We start from the raw sequence: 23,380 nt of genomic DNA, 5'->3' as shown, positions 1-23,380 counted from the left end.
TGAGGAGATGCCAGTATTACCTTGAGTGGTTTCTTACGTGGTTCTTTATATTGTGCGTGACAAAGAGCTGTTATTTATGTCTGTGTGCGCCGGCAACAGCAATGTTAGGTTAGGTGGCCCTTTGAAATAGATTGACGTCATACATGTTTCCTATGGTTGAATTTATAAATCAATGTATGTATATATCGAGACAAATATATTCTGAATATAACTTTCATACCGTGTCAATTTTACCATTTGTTCTTGCGATATTTTAAAAATAATACATACGTTCCAGAAAGCCAGTCTAAAACGTTTAAGGGTTAACAACGAATGAAATATCAAATGGTACAAAATAAAAATATGATACGATACCGGAGTGCACCGAACTTGAGATTTAAGGGACATAGACCCCAGGAGCACGCCCTTTGTTCACATTAAACGCGATGTTAGGTGGTTAAAGGCACACCTAAAGTTGCGCTGAAACGCGATTCAAGTATACATACATCGTTCCGTAGTTCCGGCGTTCCGGACGTTCCGTTTCATCGTTCCACGGTTCGGGCGCGAGAGTAGGCAGTTGCGTGTGTCGTGTCAGTTATATCTCGGCAGCGAGAGCCGTCAGGCACACGGGTGTTTCGATGCTCGCCGTTCGTTCAAAATCCTCGTGCGTCTTGATATACGCACGATTTACAGCGATACTGCTTGTGTTGGTATAAACAAAAATCCACAGAATCTCGGTAACCACAAGTGTCCTATCGTCGAAGACTGTCGTCGTTGTTTTCCGTAATTTCCCTTTTCGGAGCGATATCCAGAGTAATTTCGAAAGTTGGCACATCGTTCGAGAACGATAGAGAGTCTCGTGGTTTGGACGATCAAATCATGACAGTCGCTTCTTTGGATTCTGGCTCGACGACATTTCTCGTGACACTGCGTGCATTTGATTCGTCTCCGCGCGTGGACTCCGCTCTGCAAAAACGAAGGATTTCAAGGTTAAGTTTATTTCCTGACACGTGATCTTACAATATACGTGCGACGAATCGAACGTTCGACCGTGGTTTCGTATACGTCATTTCGCAGAGTAACGATTTCGATCGATCGAATGGACACTGGGTTTAATGTTTATCGATCGTACCACGCGTGTCGGTAGTATCGTTGACGTGCACGGCCGGATGCAGTTACAATCGAGACGCTATAATGAATTACGCAAGAGATCAAACTACGCTGATACCGAGATTTTGTTTAGTTTCCACGTACTATCCTTACGCGTTGATGCGTGGATCGCGATTCATTTATTTCTCGTGACGGCCGGTGAAAACGCGAGTGCCTCGTACATCGGAAATCGTACGCGATACTCGACACGAGCGCGAAGAGATATTTTGTAAAATCGTGTTACGAGTGTCGAATCGTGTTCGTTTCTAACACAAAACAGTGAGATCTCAGGTAGAAGTTTCGAATAGAAACGTACGCACTGTTCCATTAGAAGTGAATGGCGATTTGTTATCGAAACGGCACGTAGTTTGTCACGTCGATTTGTACGCGAGGTGTGTCGTTTCCCCTGGCTATTAACGTACGCGAAGCGCATCTTGTCGATTCTCTTCTTCCTTTCCTTTGCCGCGCTGACGCGAGAATCTCGCGCGAAGTGAACAGCATTCGTATAGGTTAGACCGTCGCGCGGGAAAAGTGGCGCCATTGACGGGCCACGTTCAAATTCGACGTTGACTTTTTACCACGTGACCCGCGTACGCGCCACCATCGTGCGCTGCATCTTCGTTTTGAGATCGAGATGCCGAGAAATTTCGATAATCGAATAGTCGTGTTATGGCCGGACGTTTGCGAATCCGAACGCTGACGGTGTGTTAACCTTTGAAATTTGTTCGTGAGACGGTGACAAGCTGTAGAAAGGTGTGAAAGTAACGGGATAATTCTGCAAGACAACCCCACGAGTGAATCGGGAGCTGGAAAAATCGTCATGGCGTACGTGCTCTGGCGGGTGTTTATGAAGAAATACTCCAAGGTGCGGCTCGGGCTCAGGAATCTGCCTGTAAGTGTGTTTCGCAATTGTGTTTTGTACTTCGTAATTTGGCGCCGTTTGACGCGTTTGGTCGTCGTTTACGCGAGCGGGCGGCCGGTTTTGTTCGTGATGCAAATTCTCTATTTCGAACGGAGCAGAACCACCGTTCGAAATGGGGTTCCATCGACAGCAAACGTACGAATGTTACATCGTAATTCTCAAGGTCGGGATTTTACGTGTCGAACTTAGCCGCACTTCGCTCGAAACGACGCACTGTAATTGCGACAAGCATTGAATACGTTATGTAACCGGAGCCGACCGGAAACCGTACTTGGCATGAAAATCTACCGGTAAGGTCGATGTTTTTTCTTTATCCTCGTAACTATCTCTCGAGTGATAGAACAGAACTCTTTCACGCCTCATAACAGTTCGAAATTATTAACCTCTTGCGCTTGAATGACGTGCCACGCACGTCGAGAATTTTTTCTCCCAAAATTGCAACATTTTCTCAGTTTTAAGTATATATATTTAAACGTAACTCATGATAAGTTTATCACTTCTTAATAATTTTATCCAGTGATATCATTACCGACGACTTCAAAAGAAAAAGAAAGCGACGAATTATTGTATACGATTCGGTCATTCGTTACGGTCCGCAGTCAGTTGCAAGTGGTTAACCTCTTGCACTGGAATGACGTGCCACGCACATCGAGAATTTTATATTTATTATAGTATATTTAAATATAATCCAAGCAAGATAAATGGCAAGTTTATTACTTTTTAATAATTTCTATCCAGTGATATCATCACCAACGAGTTTAAAAGAAAAAGAAAGCGACAAATTATTGTATACAGTTCGGTCACTCGTTATGGTCCGCAATCAGTTGCAAGTGGTTAACCTCTTGCGCCACGCACGTCGAGAAATTTTCGTTCCAAAATTGCAACATTTTCTCAGTTTTAGGTATATTTAAATATAACCCAGGCAAGATAAATGACAAATTTATTACTTTTTAATAATTTCTATTCAGTGATATCGTCACCGACGAGTTTAAAAGAAAAAGAAAGCGACGAATTATTGTATACGGTTCGGTCACTCGTTATGGTCCGTGAACCAGTTAAGGGATTAATCGAAGATAAATTTTATAAAACTCGCGTTGTTATTCACGTGTAATGAGAGAGAAAAATTCCCGCGTGGAATGTTTCAATTTCACGAGCCGTTACGAGTGTTTCAAAATAATTCAATTTTCCATCGATTTTCGATTGGTTGAATCGATAGCTGCGCCTCTCTCATATGGTACGATCCCTCCGCGTTCGAAGGTGCAATCATTAGACGTTGCAACTGCAGCTAATACGAGTAATTGGATAATTGCCGTAGAAGGCAGCGTAGCAGTTGTAATTTTTTTTTTTCGTACCGTCTCGTGCCGGCCACGTTGTCGATTTCTATCGATGTATCGTGATCGATCGGATGCGTGCACGGTTCATTGGTTTTCCATCGGAGCAGGATTCGTTCGCGATTCAAGATCGTTCTCAGCGTGTCATACATCGAACTTTCTCCCCTCTGTATATTTTCTTTTTCTTCACGCCTGTAATTTTTGATATTAATTCTTAATGTTAAATTCTTAATATTTATTCGCGTTGTGATCACTAATTTTTGTGGATTAATGCGATCGTACCTAATTTGTCGCATTTTGTTACGCCAAGATGCATCGCATTTAATTTGATAGGTTTTTATTAAATTTTGTTATTTTATTATATATAAAATTTATTATTTTTATTAAGTTTTAATAAATTTTATTATTTTTATTACATTTTAATAAATTTTATTATTTTTATTACGTTTTATTATCAAATTTTTTCGCTAAACAAATCAATATTGAACGCAACTGGCCTCGGAAGTTGTGCCTATTCAATCAAGTAAAAAAGGTTTCTCCAGATTGCTGATATGCGTAGGTACACCCTGATAATAAATTTCATACAGAGAAAAGGGAAACACATTTTCAGGCGGGGGGGGGGGGAGGAGGGTGCGCGAAATTTACGACGTGTCGGATTGGATTACGTCGATGCGTACGCGTGCGGAGATCCACCGCGTGGTTATGCAAACGATTGTTATGCCCTGATGTAACGGGGAGGGTTCGCATCGAGCATTAAGTCCCGCTTGGATTAGTCGAACTGTTTTGATTACACAATCGGTTATATACCTCGACGTATCTCGATTTCTATCTATTGTTTTAACGAATTTTACGTAACTTCATTAAAATTGAAACACGGCTGGGTGAATCAATCGCGGATTCAATCTCCGTCATCTCCCGTTCGAAACGGACGCTCGAACGAATTTAACTCATCGCGTCTCGAAGGCAGGTTCCTAGAACTCGATCCATCGGTCTCGTATTGTAATTATCGAAAAAGAAAAAAGAGAAAGAAAGAGAGAGAAAAGAGTTTGCAAAGTCTTGAGTCGGTGGCCCGAGGGAGTCTTAGCATCTTAATAAATTAAGTGCATCGGCTGGAGGGAGTGGGAGGTTCACGAGCATAGCTAGGAAGAGAACGAATGGATAGAGGAGGAAGAAGAAGAAGAAGAAAAAGAAGAAGACGACGATGAAGAGTGGAGACGAAGATCGGTTCGAGAGGAAAGAAAGGAGCGGTAGGCGGTTGGAAACCGGGGGTCTAGGGCGGACTAGGGGGTGTTGAGGGGGTGGAGGGGTTGCAATTCAGTTTGCGGTCGCCGAGTCAGGTTACGTTAGGTTAGTCCAGCGGTTGGTCCCCGTGACCGTGAACCGCAGCTGACCTGCGACACAAACACACAGAGTCCCTCTTTCTCTCTTCCCTCCCACCTTCCATAAATCTACCTGCACTACATCGCGTCTCGCTCCAAGCGGCTTGGCGAACCGCTTCTTTCTCTCTCTCTCTCTCTCTTTTTCTCCCTGTCTCTGTCTCTGTTCTTTCTCTCTCTCTCACTCGCTTTGCATTGTGCGCTCTTCGGGATCTCAGAGTGATAAATACAGCCGGCCACCCCTCTCACATCCCTATATCTCGTTATCTGTCCCGGTCTGGCCCTTGAACAACTCGCGATACCGGCGTGAACCCGTTTTCCCGTTTTATCGTGCCAACCAACGACTTTGGAGCGGGACATCGTCGCGTGGGCGTGCTGATCTACTTCGATTTTCGCCGTTGTACGTTTCAAGTTTCCTCGCCCTCTATTGTTATCACTCGCGCAACAATACATACGAGAGATATCTGAATTTGTTGCGAGAACAAAGCAACTCAATCTGGGGTAAAAGCTAATTGAGAAATTAGCAAAAATTTTGTTCCAACAAAAGGACCGTTTCACTGTGAATATGTGGTATCATATTGAGCATTTGAAGTGGCCCTTTAGAGAGTTCTTTCAATTATACATAGGCATCTTTCATACGTGTATAAAAGTAGAAACTCCTTTTATGAAGAATTAAAGGAGAGTTTCAAAGAAAGTCAATAAACTCTTAAAGACGTCTATTCGCGACGATCGGTCTCTCAATACTTGGTGGAAGCGGCGTTGAAAATCGTTGCGATTAAAAACGCAGCTTTATCTGGAACTCGTTAACGCAACGTTTTCTCCCGTTAGCCGCGCTATCGCAATGTTTTGCACATCTCCTATCGTGGCTCGCAGTCACGACCGCGGATCGGAACAAGAGGCAAGAAAGTGAAGAGCAAACTTGGGTGGCGTCGGCAATCAAACCGAGTTTCCTCCGGTCTTCTTCTTTTCCCCCGATGGTGTTAATTTAATTTGCTTCGTTCGTTATCGGGCTCTTGCCCAAGAAGCTCTCCAACCTCCTCGGTTTTATCGGAAATAATTTGTTCCATTATCGAACGGCGTACTTGAAATCGAAAGTGGAAACGCACACTGGGAGGAATGTTTGCTTTGAACGAATGTAGGCGGACAGATTGATCGATGGCTGTTTAATCGCTATTGTTAACGTTCATGGCCGTTGCAAATCGGATCAGCCATGTGAGATGCGATGTTGCAGTTGAACGAACGAGCTTCTCTCCACTCTCCTAATATCGTTCTCGTTTCTAGTTGTACAGCGTGTTAGAAAAATGCATACACATTTGAAATGTCGATCCGCGATCTGCAAATGATCCGATTAGTCTCATAACTCATGAAACTGATGAAAGACCTAGAATACGAGTGTCTATGTTTCTCGCAGGATGAGTTGGTTTCAGAACCCACGTTCGTTCTTTCTCGAACGCTTGTTACTTGTCATAAATTCTTACAACATCCTCGTACATCTTCTTAATTCGCTTAAAACGCTATAACGGACATCCTTTTCCGCATGGATTCCATTGTGTTCCGTTCATTTATCGTCCCTGAAATTAGGCAGAAACCAAACGAGTTACGTTCCATCCATACTGTTTTCTTCTCGGAAGACTGCCGTGCTGTACGAAGCAAGATCGATGATATCATTGTTCATTCCTCGGAGTAGGCGCTTAGGCTGCACGATCATTGCTCGGGGATCATCAGAAAAACGTTTTTCCCCAGTCTGGTTGTACGAACCTCGTGTTTAATATGTGTCAACGTTTCTCGTGAAACCTCGTCGCCACGACCGACGAAGCCTAATTTCTCGAGAGCAGTCCTCGTCGGAATGGTGACGTCGCGATTTCGTAACGACACGCCGAGAAGCCTACGTTTATGTACATTGTGTACATTGACACGGATTTATTACTCGGCACATATTTGACGTTGTTCTAACGCGGCGCTCTGAAATCTCGTGTCTGTTCACAAGTCTTTTTCTGAAGATACACACGCGTATCTTAACTTTACGACTGAGCATTTCGTTTCGGTCAACATCACCGGCTTTACATTAGCGACTAACGTTCGTCGTCTTTGGTGAACGAGTGAAAATTTTCAAAAGCGCCACGTGCCTCTCTAGGCTAGTGGTTAGTTCGAATCGTGTTTAACTCACGGAAATTCATCGTTTGACACATTTTGTTGCATACATTTGCACGTATTTTATAACACAGTTCAATTACACGCGAACACGATGCAGTTCATGTTGGAGAATATATTTGTCAAGAATCTGTATTTCCAATGTTCAAACTTGAGTTCAACACTTAAATTTCAACGACGTTAATTTGACGTCAATTTTCTGACAAAACCAACAAGTCGAAAAGTGATTTGACTTCTGGGTACGAAGTGAGGTTTATTAAATAGAGCGAGAAACTCTTGTTCGTGCTCGTTTCGTGTTTTCCCGTGGCCTACATAAACGATTATGATTAACCGAGAAAAATGGCGGGGTCGACATTCCGTGGTGGAATGGCTGGAGAGCGCGACACCTGGACGATTCAGATCCGCGGTTAGCTTCGTGCAGGGATGCGCCTGCCACAATGCACTCTGTGCAATTTCACTTACTTTCGCCGCTAATTAATCGAGCGCACTAGACACAACCGACTTGCCCCGTTCGTGGTGGGCCAGAGAAAGGTACTGTGCAAACTCCATCGAAAAAAGAAAAAAACGAAACGAAACGAAACGAAACACGTGCCTTTTCCCCACTCCTCTTTCGTTCTTTCATCGCGAGCCGCTCATCGTTGCGCCACGCTTCGTTGCTTCTATTAAACATCGTCATTGTACAGCCAGACGACGCCTTGTTCTTCAAACGTCACGTCCAGCTGGTCCCCGTGAAATACATCCAGGTAGCAAAGCTACGGAGTGTCAAGTATCGTGAACTTTGGCCAATTGTCGATTCGTTTCGTACAATCAACTCAATCGACGAAACAGAAATATTTTTACAAGCCGAGAGAAATATTTCTGCGATCTAAAAGATTGTGAGATCTAGCCTCTTCAGCTTTCAAATTTTATTGAAATCTAAGTTTAATTAAACACGTTTATTTTATAATGTCTCGTTGTTACAATGTATCGAGTCGTCATACCGGAAACGTATTTCCTTAACGAGCGCATCGACTGCAACAACAGTCTCGACTCTATCAAGACCTTGAAAACCTCGAACGTTGACGCACGACAGAAAGAATTTGTACTCTTTCTTACAATCTCTTTAGACCAGTGGCTCTAACCACGTTCTCAGATCGATTCGAACCTTCGTTCCTCAACACGAAGGCTGCAACGAATAATCTATGAAGCAACCGACCTGATTATACCTGGCAAATGTAATAGCGTAATGGGGCTGCGCGTAAGGCGAACATTCTCGAGTCTGGACGATTTAATTTAATGAAACAGACGAGATGGAACGAACGATGGTTTTGGAAGGCAACGGTGTACATTCTCGTTCATAAAGGAGTCGCTGAGAAGCGAAGAACATTCATTAATGGCAATGCACGGACGAGCGTTCTACTTCTTACAATTTCTTTTTCAAATTACATTGTTGCATACACATGTATCGCTTTGCGTGGCGAGTAATTATTAATCTGCGAAATTTATAAATTAGTAAGTCGGTTAACACGTAAAATTTCCATCAGAGATGTTAAAGTAAAAAAAAAGAAAAGAAATAGAAAACTTTACGATACGAGGAACTACAATGATAAAACTTAGATTTCAATAGAATTTGAAAGCTGAAGAGACTAGGTTTTACGATCTTTTAGATCGCAAAAATATTTCTCTCGGCTTGTAAAAATATTTCTGTTCCGTCGATTGAGGATGGTACGAAACACAAGTTTTTATTTACACGTTTTACGAATAATCATTTCAATCTCTAAAAATACACTGTTTCCTGAATAATCATTTCAATTTCTAAAAATACATTGTTCTGTAAAATGTCCGACAAAAATTACAAATTGGACATTTTCTGATAGTTGTGGCGTTAGCAACTCGATTGTCTCAGAGCATGTGTGTCCTGATATTTATGAACGAGAGGCTCTGTGTAGGAAATAGGGATTCGATAGGGATCTAGAATGTCGCTGGTTCTTTGTTCGCGTCTCAGGTGAAACCTAGTCCCTGCGTGTACACAGGAACTTCCGGCGTTGGCCGGCAAAAACTTTAATCGCAATTAAGACAATTTCACGGCAGGAATGGGCATTGTGTCGGCAGGATCTGTATCGTCGTCTAGCCGGCCCACTCCGGTTTTGTTGTGCCGGCACGAGGTGATTCTCGTCCCAGCGCGAGGTGAACGCTCGTGAACGACAGAAAGAACGTTCGTCGTCCCTCCCAGGCACGTCGAAGCATTCTCGAAGCAGCCTGAGATGTGCCACGAGCCGCGCGTTCCCAATGTCGGAGGATAATTGATGATAGTTGCTTAGGCAGTCGACGACAAAAGATTCTCGGCCTCCTTTTTTCTCCCACTGATCGTGGTCCAGGCATAAAAATTTCAATTAGCACAATGAAAGAGCATTCAGTTACGTGTTCTCTCTCTCTCTTTTTCTCTCTTCGAATACTATCCGGGCCAAGGAACGTTATTGTTGCTATGAATTATGTTACCGGCCTCACACTTTGTGACGAGTTCGAAGAGAGAGCCGAAGGGGGTGCGAGCGCGGCGAAATAAATGCGAGTTAGAAGACTGCGTTTAGGTTGTTTGAATAAGACTGATGGAGCCAATTTTTTTTCTCTGTATATAATTATCGTAAATTGATTCACAGATGTGGATAAATAATTGGAGTTACACGTGTTTTTGACTAAAGCGGAATATTTTTTGGAGATTTTATATCGGTTCTTGTGTAATCTATCTTTAGCGAAGATATTGTAGAATACCTATTGGGCTCATTTTGAAATTAATTTTTGGTAGACTTAGTTTCATTTGTACTTCTTTGTATTGTTGTTTCTATGAGAGCTACGATTTCGTATATTCCTACGAAGATTACGTCCTTTATTTTGGAAATATTGAGGTATTTTGTACAGCGAGATAACACTCGGCTCTGTTATTAGAAATCCTCAGAAATCTTCCCAGTTTGCAATGTAACGATAAGAACAATGAATAAATTCGATAACAAAGTTATTTCTACTTCGTCATTTCTAAGTAAATATCTTTGTTTATATTTCAAACCTCATTACAATTTATTTCTAACGTCTGTACGAAACGTTCACAAAGAAACTACAGCAAAATATGTCCTTTCTCAAACCCAAGTATCAATGATATTTTCTTTCCTTTACTCAGGATGTCGAAGGAAAAATTTCGAATATAATGAAAGAAGAGCAAATCAGCTTGGTAAACAAAAGGTAAACAATTTTCGATAAAGCAACAGAGCTTATCGAAAGTAGCAGAGTTTATTATCGGGTTGTCCCGGTTGTCCGTCAGTCATATTGCCCGCTTTTCTTCGCTTGCGCAATGCGCGGACGCAGCATGCGCGCGCACGCCGACGAATTTCGACCGCGCGCATCTCTACGCCACTGTCGACGCAGGCGCGCGCATCCGCGCGTCTCGATTTAATTTGCGCGCTCGGTCGCCGTGGTAATGCGAACGAAAGTGACTCGCATAACCGTTCCGTTCGGTTACGGTTTTTCGTGGTGCGCCGTTAATTAAATTGTTCACGCAATATGTTGTAGAAATTTATGCGATTAATTCGTTATCGTGGGACCGGGTTTGGGGGAAAGATGGAAGAATTTAGTCGCGAAACTTGTTGGTGTTTGATTTGCATGATTGTTCGGAGGGAATTTCGATCCTTATTTTCTTTCCACAACTTTATCAATTTTATATATATATATATATATATATATATATAAAATTATCTATTAATCTCTCTCTCTCTCTCTCTCTCTCTCTCTCTCTCTCTATATATATATATATATATATATATATATATATATATATATATATNCTCTCTCTCTCTCTCTCTCTCTCTCTCTCTCTATATATATATATATATATATATATATATATATATATATATATAGATTAAAATGGATGTGTCAAATGTTCATCATTTAAAAAATGTCTGAAATGTATTTTTTTTTTCCTATTTTGAGAAACCAGTAACTTGGTAAACTTAGTTTGATAGATGACTATTATTTTTTCAATTATATTATAATTATGTAATTTTTTCACCTCAATCGAGCAGGTCATTTATTTTACAAGAAATTAACCTACATATATCGAAAAACTATTAGTTTAAAAAATACTCTAATCTTAATTTTGTAAAATCTATGGTATGAAAGACGAGAAAGGACAAAAGTAGTATTCTTGTATTCATGTTCTTCTCTTTTATACATGGATTTTATAAAAAAATGTATTTTTAAATAACAAATAGTTTCGGAGGTTATAGATTAAAATGATATTTATTCATTATATCGCTAATTAAAATATATGTTAAAAGTTCGCAATTCTAATTGAAAAGATGATTCTATTAGAATATAATTGGAACATAAAATATAGATTCTGTATCAGAAAATATAGATTCGGTGTTTTGTAGAGTATTCATTGCGACGTAATGGACGTCTGAATTGGAATATTTGAATTTCATTTTCCCCCATATGGTCGGTATACGTGGTTCCGTGGATCGGACGCACGGCGAGCACTTTCAGTTCTGCTCCGCGAGGCGTCGGTATAATTACTCGGACTTTCTGTTGCACGCGTACCGAATTGGCCCATCTGCATACAAACTGCGCCGGCATTCACGTTGATTAATATTAATTCCTCCACAATGGATTTCGTCGCGACGAGAGCGTGAGACACAGTCCCTGCCTCGTTGTTTGCTTTACAGCCATGGTGTTGGACAGCCGTGAAAAATTCATGCCGCGATTTCCTCGTTTGCCGCGACTCTCCCGTTGGAGGCGCCTCGTTCGAACGATCGGAGCGAGGTTTCTTTCGCCGTCGGGAAGATCGGTGGAAGAGCTCGACGTTCGAGACACGTTCGACCTAACGACCATAAGGGTGAGAATAATCTTCCTCGCAGTCATGCATTCGCGTCCGTTTCAATAATTCATCGCGCCTACCATGCCTACCATGAGATTTTCAATCGTTTGCGCGCCAAAGATCGCTCGTTGTTAGTCAATACTGAGATATTATTGGAGATCATACGTTTGCCAGCATCTCTGTCATCCTTACGTGAAAGCCCGGATAGATTCACCAGTTTCTTCAAAGGTGATCACGAATGGCAAACCAGGTCGGCCCAGGTCGATAAAGATATTTACCACTTTTCGAGAAACGCTCACGAACTTTGTATTAATTGCTAAAGAAAATAGAATCCTGTGTCGAGGAATCACGCATCGCAGTTATCGTTTTGGCCAGCAAGTTGCCAATATTACGAGGCATCGCGTACGACGTGTCGTTTTCTATATCGTACGATTGTTTCCCAGCGAGGGGGTTGTTCTTCGTAGAAAAACGTACGACTGCCATCGATAACTCAACGAATAACTAATATTGTCCGAGCGTTCCTTCCGGCAGGAGGAGCGATCCTATCGTGCGACAGAACACGAGAACACCGCCACTTTTGAATAATTATTACATCCGTTAGCGGGCTAACGTAACGGGCTATCGCTTTCACTGAGAGATTCGTGTACGAACGTTGGGCGAGGTCAGTTCTGTTACGTGTCGTCCGTGATTGATCGGTATTAAATTCGTATTTGTGTTCCGCCGCGGGCGAAACTCGATGATAATAGCTGTAAACATCTCAGGTTCTATCTCCAGTCTGGATGTTGACCTTTCCCGCGAATGTGAAACGTGGCCGTGCATACGGACTGTTCCGAATACGCGCGCTCGGAGATAGATCCCAAATTTCAAACATTCGAAACGAATAGTTAGATTAGATCAGGAATGGCCAAACTTTTTCTCAGGTTTGGGATGCGCCACTAAATTATTTCAACAGCACAAACGTGTTTATAAATGGTAAACATACAAGAAGGACATTAGAAAAACAACTTACTCTAATAGATAATAGTAATAACAATAATATTGTTAAATGGGTTTAAATGGTTCAACATCCAAACTAACGATACAATTCTAACAATTTTGACAATTTTTGCAATCCTGATCGTCCACTCTCTAAAATTATCAACAATGTTCGACAATTCCAACAAAAATTCACGTCGTACGGGAAAGCGAATGCTAGTCGAGTTGTTGGTGGAAAAAAATATCCATAATCAATCGAGATAGTCTCTTAATATCCAGTCGCGCTAGACTGTGGCCAGATCTTTCACGAGTCCAGGTTAAACGGATGCCGGATCGTTTCAACGTAGGAACGATCGTACGGTGAAGAAGCGCGCACGAGATTCGTATCTTTATTTATAATGTTATTAGAGTCGGCGTTCACACGAGTAACTGTACAGAGAGTCGTGGCACCGAGCGATAAATTGAAACACTTCGTTCCTTAGTTGGCTTCTGTGTACATACATCGCGCGACGTTCCGCCGTAAAGTATCAAGAGTCGCTTGGTATCTACGCGTTTGATTACAATCTTCCCCTCCTTTGATTATAACGTTCCTCTCCTACCGTGCGGTCAGGGTACCACGCGACTACCTCTGTTTTTGGTGTGCAAACCCGTGAAAATGTAGAATGAGAGTTCTTGCCCGAAATGCTTCATGTTTGCTCTTCTTCCTTTCGTCTGGCAACAGCACGAGTTACCCTTCGAGAAAAAAAAAAAAAAGAAAAACCCACGGCCGAATATTACAGATTTAATTTCAAGCGAATCGCATAAGATATAATGTACAAATTCTTTACTTTTTGAAAATTTTCTACTTCAACACTAGATCTACCAAAGCGGTCAAACTGATTTATAATTTATAATTTTTTAGAGTAATTTTGCGGATTAATAACGTTACACTTTTTTTTTAGAAATTCGAGTGAATTTTGTAAAATACACGAATAAAAGTTCGTGTTCATATTCCTTGTGTTCTAATTTTTTTAAAATTTTTATACTTTAGTCCTCTAGTGTTAATAAAAAATAAAATTCAAAAAATAATAATAATAAAAGAAATTCAATCCCCCTTATGATGCAAACGGGTTAATGAATGCTAATGAACGAAATAGAGAGGGAAACGCGGGGATGCGCATGCCGGTAAAGGTCAGGCAATAAATACCGACTCATTAGCCGACAGGAAAGCGCAACCAACAGCCGCGAGATACTCCTCGGTGAACGGAACGACTCCGTTGTGTCACCGCGTTTCCCACTTCCGGTTGCCTGTATTTTTCCCTCCGATCGTCGAGACCTCTTCGTTGCCCTTTTCCCTCCGGTTTTTCTCCACCGGATTTTGCCGATTTTTCCCTCGGATCGTCTAATCGGTTCCGTCTTTCACGTCGCGCGATCCACGTCGTCGCACTAAATCAATCGGATGATAAACAGCGATAGCGTATCGGAACAATGTACAATAGAGGTTTCTCGCCTATTGTTACGAATTATCGGCGTTGATCGTTCGTTTCTTTAATAAGCACGCCTTTTGTTTAACGCGTATCGCGTGGCCCTGCCTTTCTTCACTCTCTCTCTCTCGCTCTTTCTCTCTCTGTCGCCGCGCGTCTCTCGATACGCTTTCCGCAAATACGGAAACGGACTGAAATGGAACTCGTAGAAATTCTTCCTGCTTGTTGCGCTGATACCGCCGTAGCAACAACGCGACGATACAATGAACCAGTGAGCCACGGTTATGGTAAGATTTATCGCGGCCAGGAAGCGTTTACCCAGGTAATTATTTATCCGGTACCGATAGGAGGGTTCGATGCGGCTGGCGCGAGTCTCGAGTTGCGTTCGACGCGCGAAACGCGAAAAGAAAATCGAAAAGAAATCCTCTCGTCACCTGGCCAATTAATATTCGATTGGCAGCCATCGATCGCGGATCGAACCGTGTAATTACGCAGCTATTAAAGCGCGAGCGCGGCAAGCATCTTAATATTTTTCGTCGATGCTGTTTCGTTGAGACTGACAGAGATGAAACAAGACACGATCAAAATATGACTTTCGCCTATTGTATAGTGACTTCAAAACCGTTTTGGTACACGAATAGAACTCCTAGTGTAGTGAGTCTTATTTTCTTTATTTCGACAAAAGTCTGAAATTCAATTAAACAATTTTAGACCAGTTCAACTATGACTAGACGACGTACAGCGGCAGCTAATAATAAATTTGAATGAAAACGACGACAGTGATTATATGTCAATTTCAAAGAGTAATTATTCAATGTGAAGTTACAGCGTTCAAAATTACGCTAAAATGTTATTTAATATATTAAATATATTTTAATATGTTTAATTATTTGTTCATAAGTCGTCTTTGTAGTTTAATTATTTATTCGCAAGTTCGTAAGTCTGCGAGTGTTTCGCAAAATAACAAATACCAAGCGAATCGGCACGGATCGACTGACACGAAACTGTCAATACAGCATGGAATTGGAACGAAATGACGAAAACAGCGCGAACAGCAATGGGTTAATGCGTTAACTGTCGCACGACCGAGTCATCGATTGTTTATTGCAAAAATACAGCGTGCAAATACAGGGGTGAAATTGTAATTGAGCGCTCGGACGCGTACGAAACTTTCACCTTCGCGGTCTGGCTCTTGGATCGTGGATCGTGGATCGCAAGCCGATAACGATCGCTGCTTGGCCAATTTTCGTGGAATGCGTTCCGATAAACGTCGGCTGAATCTTCGAGTCGGATCCCGACTCGAGTAATCTGGTTTTATAGGGGCGATGGAGATTGATGATTCACTGCCGTTTCAAGTCGAATTACTTCAGTTTTATGTACTCTCGCCAGGCGTTTGAACTCTTATCGTGGAGAAGCATTATGCTCGTATGCACCGTGCGTGTTGTATAAAACGTCAGATGATGATCTGATGGAAAATAGATATCTGCGGTAGCGCGCGTCAAGTAGATTCGAAAAGGTTGAGAAAAATATATTATTAGCGAAAGTAGGAATAACATTAACGTTACGTAGTTGTTCATTTCGAGTCATGTGAAATAACCGGTCCGTTTTTACCTGTGTAACGTTCCAGCTATTTCCATACAAGCGGCTCGAAGTCTGAGCGATTTGACTAATGAAGACGAGGATAGAAATTTGAAAGGGATAGAACTGCAAGTCAAATGACAGGTCAAATGTTCTTTGAATTCGAACAGTGTTACTTACGTCGAAAGCTATTTCTCTGGGTTTTCGTATCGTTACGAAACGTTGCTCGTAAGTCGTAAGTTGAAAAAGATCGATTAATAAAATCTTAGAATTGAAAGGACTGTGTCAAAAATTAACCCTTTGCCCTCAAAAACCTTTTTGTTGTATCATCTGTCATTTATTTATGAAGCATCGCATCAAATAAAACGATATGATCATTGGAAATGATCATTCGAATTTTGTTCATTATTTCTTTTTAATAAGTGATGTCGTTTAAATTTACAGCAATCATGCAGGTTTGCTAGAACAAGTATAATATAGGTATATTATACTATATATATAAATATATATATTAATATAATACTATATATACAATATAAAATGTATATTATACAATATATATATATATATATATATAAATATTAATATTAATATACGTATAAATATTATACTATATATATATATATATATATATAATATAGGTATATATAACTATATATATACGAGTTAACCATACATAGTTTCAATCTCTGGAGAAATAATATCCTCCGCCATTTTTTTGAACTTTCGTAAGAAGCAATAAGAAATCTAGTTCACGTGAATTATCCCGAATTATGTGAATGATTGTGCGTCAATTGACTCAGGACTGTCTTGAGAAATTTCTCCTTTTGAAATTCTTTTGTTCTTCTTACGTCGTTGTTACAGCTTTCACTCTAGGCGTCTGTTTAGATATTATATTATTATATATCGCATCATACAACAGCAGATGTATACGTTCATTATAATTATTGGCAGATTATAAATGGAGGAAGTCCGAGGCTAGATTTAAGCACGATGTCCCCTCATAAGGGACAGTCGAGTGCAAAAGGTTAATATAGGGTGGTTACTGAAAGACCGAATGATATAAAACAGAAGTAACTTTTACAAAAACATGTTTCTAAAATTTTTTTGTTATTTTATTTGGAAACACAATTGATAAATTTTTTTCAGTATTACATGTGAGAAACAACATCTCCCTCAAATGACCACCATTTTGAAAATGAACAAGTTATAACTTTTTCAAACTCTTCAGTTTTTTAGTGGCCACCCTGTGGAATGAATATCGTAATATAATAAATATTAAATTGAAAAAACTGTATAAATAATTGTCAAAGTAACTTGACAAATTTCGATCGACTTTATCATCTAAGTTGTCCCAGCTATTAATCCTGAAATTAATATAGTTATTCTAGAAATTAATAAAACGAAATTTTTATACTTTAAATTAAATAAATTTTCATATCAAATTATGAAATAAATTCCTGCAGTAACTAATGTTGATGAACGAACTAAAGATGATACTGGAGTAGGAGCTATTTATTGCTATCGATAATCAAACAAAAAAATGGAAATTGTGCTCGTTTTGTAAAAATTATTAATAATAATATAAATATTAATAATTTATTTCATAGGTAATTAAATTTCATCTATCAAATGTTCTTAAAAAAAGAAATAATTATTAATAAACCTCTATCATCTAAACGATTAAAACAATTAAAATATTTAATTCTTTTTCACTAATCGCGTCTATCCGCGTTACCAACAAAGGGCAAGTACATACATTACATGCTGTTGGATTTTTTTATTACGTAACTATCGTGCCGCAGTCTCGATGAACGGTTACGGCATCCGGTAACGACTGATTTATTCGACGTTCCACGAATTTCATCGTGTCAGACGCGAAAATGCAGCGAGGAGGATCGATCGTTGCGCGATACGCGAGCGCTTCTAATTAGATTGGCAATTACCCAGGTATTAATTCGAAAGCTCTTTAGATCGGGACGATATCTGGTGTCGGGTTAGCGCACGCGGACCCAATCCTCAGAATCATCCTCGTTAGATGATCATCCGTTTAGTGGACGCAGATCCTTCACTCGCCTTCGATGAATTATGCATTTCCGTCGCATTGTTGCACGCGGCCAGTCGCATTTTAATCGCGGCAAGATCGATGCAACTTTCGTTCCATTCCATTCCATCTTTCAAGTTCGAAGAACTGTGGCCAGCGATAGTGTGCAGCTCGAAAGTGTGAATTATGAAGTTTGTATACTTATTGTTAGTGTCAGAATGCTTCTTGAACGTTCGCTTTAGAAGAGGAAAGGTGTGAAGTAGATTCGTAGATACAGGGAAAAAATATGATACGTTACGCTTTACATCTTTTTTCTTTTTTTTTTTTTCTTATTAACACTAGGTTTACGAACACCTTTCAAATTGACGGGTATCCGGAGAAATAGGTATATATCATGCAAAATTTTGAAATTAGAGATGGATTTGAGTATATATATATATATATAATAGTATGTAAAAGTCAGCAAAAATTGCTAGAAAATGATAGTAAAGGTTTTGTAATTTTGCTGATGAAATCTGAAACTGGCCAATCTGGATTCCATAAAACTTTCGATCAAAATAGTTTTATTGAATTAAAAAGTAATATTAAAAAATAATATTAAAATAATATTATATAATATTATAAAAAATAATATTAAAATATAAGTTGATTTGTTATTAAACACCTTTTATAACCTTTTATAATAAAAGGTGTTTAATAACAAATCAGCTTATATTTTAATATTATTTTTTATAATTGTAATAATATTAAAATATTAAAATAATAAAAAATAATAAAAGGTGTTTAATAACAAATCAACTTATATTTTAATATTATTTTTTATAATTGTATATTATTTTTAATATTATTTTTTATAATATTACATATTATTTTTAATATTTAATTCAATAAAACTTTTTAATTCAATAAAACTATTTTGATCGAAAAGTTTATGGAATAATAAATGAAAAAGTAATATTAAAATATAAGTTGATTTGTTGTTAAACACCTTATCTACGAATGACGCCATTTGACGTCAAATTGAATAATGTTATCTGTTACGGATGACGTCGTTAGGCGCAGCAATCGCCATATTTTACCCTCAGTTGCAGTTAAGATTTTAGTGCACGCAGAAGTGATAAAACAAGCAACCTAATATTTGTTACTATGATTTTGAAATTTTGAAAATATGGCATCAAAAAAGTGGAGTATAAACTTGGAAACAACATTTATAATAATATTGACTTTACAGTATCAATATTTGCATTTATTGATTATGTATCCCCATGAAACTAAATAAATTCGTTTTCAATCGTGTCGCGTTGAAATAACAACAAGAACGTAATTATCACATTTTCCTCTTGCGATCTTCACGCCTATTTATTATCGCTGCGCTGAATGCGCATAATTACGCGTGGCAAGTCGGTAGTCTGGAGTTAAGAACGAAACTTATGACAATGTTCGCGACCTCTGGAGATTTTTTTCGTGCCGACAATAGCGGTTGAAGATTAATAAACGACCGGTACGCTAAACCGTACCGTATAGGATAGGTTATTGTCATCGTTGAATGATTTCCTTGGCGGAATAGATCACGATTACCACGAGAGCTACTCAGCATTCCCGGCGTAGCGCCGTCGATTCACTCTTTGAAAGGTTCGAATCATTCGTATTCGTATTTGAATCACGAACGATCATTATAAAGCGTGATCTCTGTCTAAGCTCAATTCGATCTAAGCACTTCCGTCTTCGAAACGGGGGGAACAGCCCGAAAGCAAAAACGGAGGTCTCTCACGGAGCAAATTGTCGCGATTAATCAACGTTTGTTAAACAATGACGAGGCTAATGCAACGAGTTCCAAGTTCGTCGAGTCGATATTATTATATTATTCGGTGCCTTTCTATTATTCATTCGAGAGTAGCTGTTTAAACGCCACGCGAACTCGATCGTGGCGCTTCGCGAGCCTGCGAACGATTTGATTCTCGCTTCATTCACCGGGGCAACGATTTCCCCCATTATTCCCGTCCTGAGAAACTCAGCTATCTTTCATTCCGATCTACTGACTCCGGTCGCTGGAAAAATTTTCTAGGTAAATCGTGTTGCATTTTCACCGACGCGGTGGAAATGTTTCGTGACTCTCTCGCCGGGAAATCCGTGAAATTCGTGTGCCTGTTTCAGTACTTCGTGGCGGAATTGATACTTGAGGTGGTTTGCACGCTGATTTGCGAAGATATGGAAGGCTTGCTACGATAATAAGTAGAATTTCCGTTATACGAACACCTGTTATATGCGAACGTTCTGTTATATGAACTATGTATTCCCTACTGCAATATACGCATACACGTTGCGATAAAAGTGTTAACGTGCGTCTCGTAGGATGAAATGATTCAGTTTGAAATTGGCATTAGTATCAGTTGACGTGGTGTATAAATTATGTCGTAACGTCGCCAAAACAGAAACGCGTAGTATTGACAGTTGAGAAAAACGTGACACGATTGAAGAGCTTGCTGCACGTGAGGAATGTTGCACACAAAAATATGGTGTTGCAAAATTAACCATCGCCAGTATAAAAAATCGGAAACATGTTGATATTTAGAGGAAATGCAAACAGCGGATATTTCAACAAGTCGAAAGACATTAGCGGCGGAAAATTTGTCTAGGACTGACGAACGCTAATGTCTTTTTGTTTGTGTAATTTGTGTATAAAGATATTTAGAAACAATGGTATCAATTTTATTTCACTTGGTCAAGTATATAATAAATGAAAATTCATAAAATAATAAGTACAATCCATATATAATAAATATAATCCATAGAAACCCAAAAGTGCCAATTGCCAAAATTCTTTTATCTGAACACTTTTGTCTCCCAGTCAGTTCATACAACGGAGGTTCTACTGTATGTGAAATATATATTTCACATGTCAATTATAAAATATATATTTTACACTTACGAGCATTATGAAGTATATATTTCGTGATATTTATTTATATTGTGCAAAATTTTTTGAAATTTCATTAGCACGATTAGTCAAACTTGAAACAAAGTTGAGAATGTACACTCAAAAGTGTTAGGATATTTTTATTTTTATTTATGGATTATATTTTACAATACAATACATATTGTAATGATACAATATATAATAATATAGTAATATAATATATTATTGTATTAACAGAATCTTTATTGTATAAAGTATATTTTATATTTATTATACATATCATGTTTATCGAAAACTATACACCAATTTATATCTATTGGATATTGTGTATATAATTTATACTTTTACATCGCGTGATTCATATTGCAAATATTGTATTTATTGTGTGTAATTTATAATTTATATTCATTGCACTATTTTTATTACACGAATATAGTACCTGTTCAAAGATTTCTGACATACATAGAAATTGCAAAGAAAAAGAAATTAAAAAAATGTAGAAGTATAAAACAGCAGCTATAAAATAGAAATATAAAATAGCAGCCTTAGACATGCAACAATTGTTGAACACTGAATCTTGAGACTCGTTAATGAAAGAAATTTAATTTTCCCTACATAAACTCGAACTTCAATTTCAATCTGCATTCTTCATCGTCGCCAATTTACATCGTCTGACACACGTTAATCGAAAACGTCAAACCGAGACGCCAGAGTGTAAATCACGTAAAACACTCACTCGCGTAACTTTCGAAATGCATCGACTCTTCGAAGTTCCCTCGGGGGAGGCAACGCAGCAAACCGCGATCAGGCCGTTCTTGTTACAAAGGACAATTAACTTCTTCCCCGTCGCGATCGAACGACAATCGCAAGAACGTCGATAAAAATCTCGCGCCTGAAATTTATCGCTCGTGCATTTCGTTCTTGCGCGCATCCTTGTGCCTCTTAAATCAGCCGTGGAAAAGAGAGGAACACAGAGTACGCATTACGTTTGCCTGACGCAAATCAATTGCGAAAGAAGCTTCCTCGCCTCATTAAGATCCTCGCCTCGACGCAATCAAACCACAATAGCCACGTGCAAACGAACGCTCCGTCGTTGCCTTGCGATGGGTCTCTCGACTCACAGGCCATTCCAAAGAATGTTTCTCCGCCGTGGATTTTGTCGTCTGCGCGTCCTCAATGGAACTCAGTCGAATTAAAATCGAATTTCACTCTTCCCTCTTTCGACTTTCACCGATTGAGGGAAAAGGGTTTTCGATGAATCGGGGGAGGGGAAGAATTTTAAATTGATGATTGATCGTTCAGCGATATATAGACACATGTCAAGTAATTGCTTACAATCGTTATCTTGTAGTTAGTCGTTTGATTTTAACCTCTTAAGCGTTTATGTCGAGTGTATTCGTCGTATGAGAAGATGGAATTTTTTTGTTTCATACTCGTCGTTTAGGAAAAAAAATTATATATATTTGTAATTTTAGCACATTTTTGAATATTTCGAGGCAATAAAACAAAAAAAAATAAAATAAAATAAAACATAATAAAATTAAATTAAATATATATTATATAATAAAATAAATTGTAATATATAATATATAATAAAATAAAATAAAATAAAAATAAATATATATTATATAATAAAATAAAATAAATAGAATAGAATATATAAAATAAAATTGAATAGAATTAAATATATATTATATAATAAAATAAATTATAATATATAATTATAACAAAATAAAATAAAATTAAAATAAAACCAATAAAATTTTCCAAAGAGACACCAGACAAAATTTATCATTTTGTTATAATTTGATTCAATCTTACGGCAAGTGTATTTACCGTGTCATCGTCTAGAAATAATTAAGCACATTTTCAAAATAAAACAAAACGCTCAAGGAGTTAATAGGTTTTAACGGGCATCGAAGCTCTTCAAGTTTGTCTCCGAAGATTAGTTATTATATTTTGCGCCACGACAGCTCTTGAAATATTCATAACATCTGAAATATTCCTTCGGTAATCTTCGTACCGAGGAGCGAATTATATAACGGAGTTTCTTTTTTCCACGCATCATTCTCAACTGCCGATCGAATGCTATTTTAATCCTTTAATGGATGATCTAACTGCTTTTATTCGACGAATCTACATGTGTCGCATAATGTTTTTAATATTGAGCAAATTATCGTTAACAGCTTACTAAGTTAAATTTCCTCAATTATTTATCCCCTTCGATATGAATCCTTTAAATCGAATTGATTTCTTTGAACGACTCTGATCGAAATTTCTAGTCTAATATTGAGCAAATTATGCAGTAAAATTGAAAACTCAGCGATGGGTTGGGACGAATCTAAAACGGTTCAGCGAGCAAAGTCTGACGTAAGAAACAAGACTGAAGGTAGTTCGAGTGCTGTATGATTTTTTCTTCGTCAAGTTATTGAAGATTGAACAGTAGATTTAAACGACAAAAATTTAAGAAATTTCTAAGACTGTCAAAAATTTAATAATTTGGATTAATTAAAGAGAAATCTGGCGGTCAACGTTTGGGAAGAGTAATTTTTGAAACATAATGAAAAAATCACGTTTCAACTTAAATTTAATTTAAAATTAATAAAATTAGTCTTCTCTTAGATTTTGATGCTCTATTAAAAAAAAAAA

At 38.6% G+C, this 23,380-nt stretch overlaps 1 protein-coding gene across 1 annotated transcript in view; it reads left to right on the top strand.

The window, feature by feature from the left end:
• Positions 1–565: 565 nt before the first annotated feature.
• The window catches only part of LOC122532916, a 329,341-nt gene continuing 306,526 nt past the window's right edge, over positions 566–23,380 (top strand). Inside the window, exon 1 of the mRNA XM_043662105.1 lies at positions 566–2,020. Coding sequence (XP_043518040.1) covers positions 1,949–2,020 — 72 coding nt within the window. The 5' untranslated portion in view covers positions 566–1,948. The remainder of the gene's footprint in view (positions 2,021–23,380) is intronic.

This window comes from Frieseomelitta varia, unplaced genomic scaffold, assembly GCF_011392965.1.
Source record: "Frieseomelitta varia isolate USP_RPSP 00005682 unplaced genomic scaffold, Fvar_1.2 scaffold_483, whole genome shotgun sequence".
Lineage (NCBI taxonomy): Eukaryota > Metazoa > Arthropoda > Insecta > Hymenoptera > Apidae > Frieseomelitta > Frieseomelitta varia.
The sequence above is the reverse complement of the archived record's forward strand: the minus strand, read 5'-3'. Positions and strand labels throughout refer to the sequence as shown.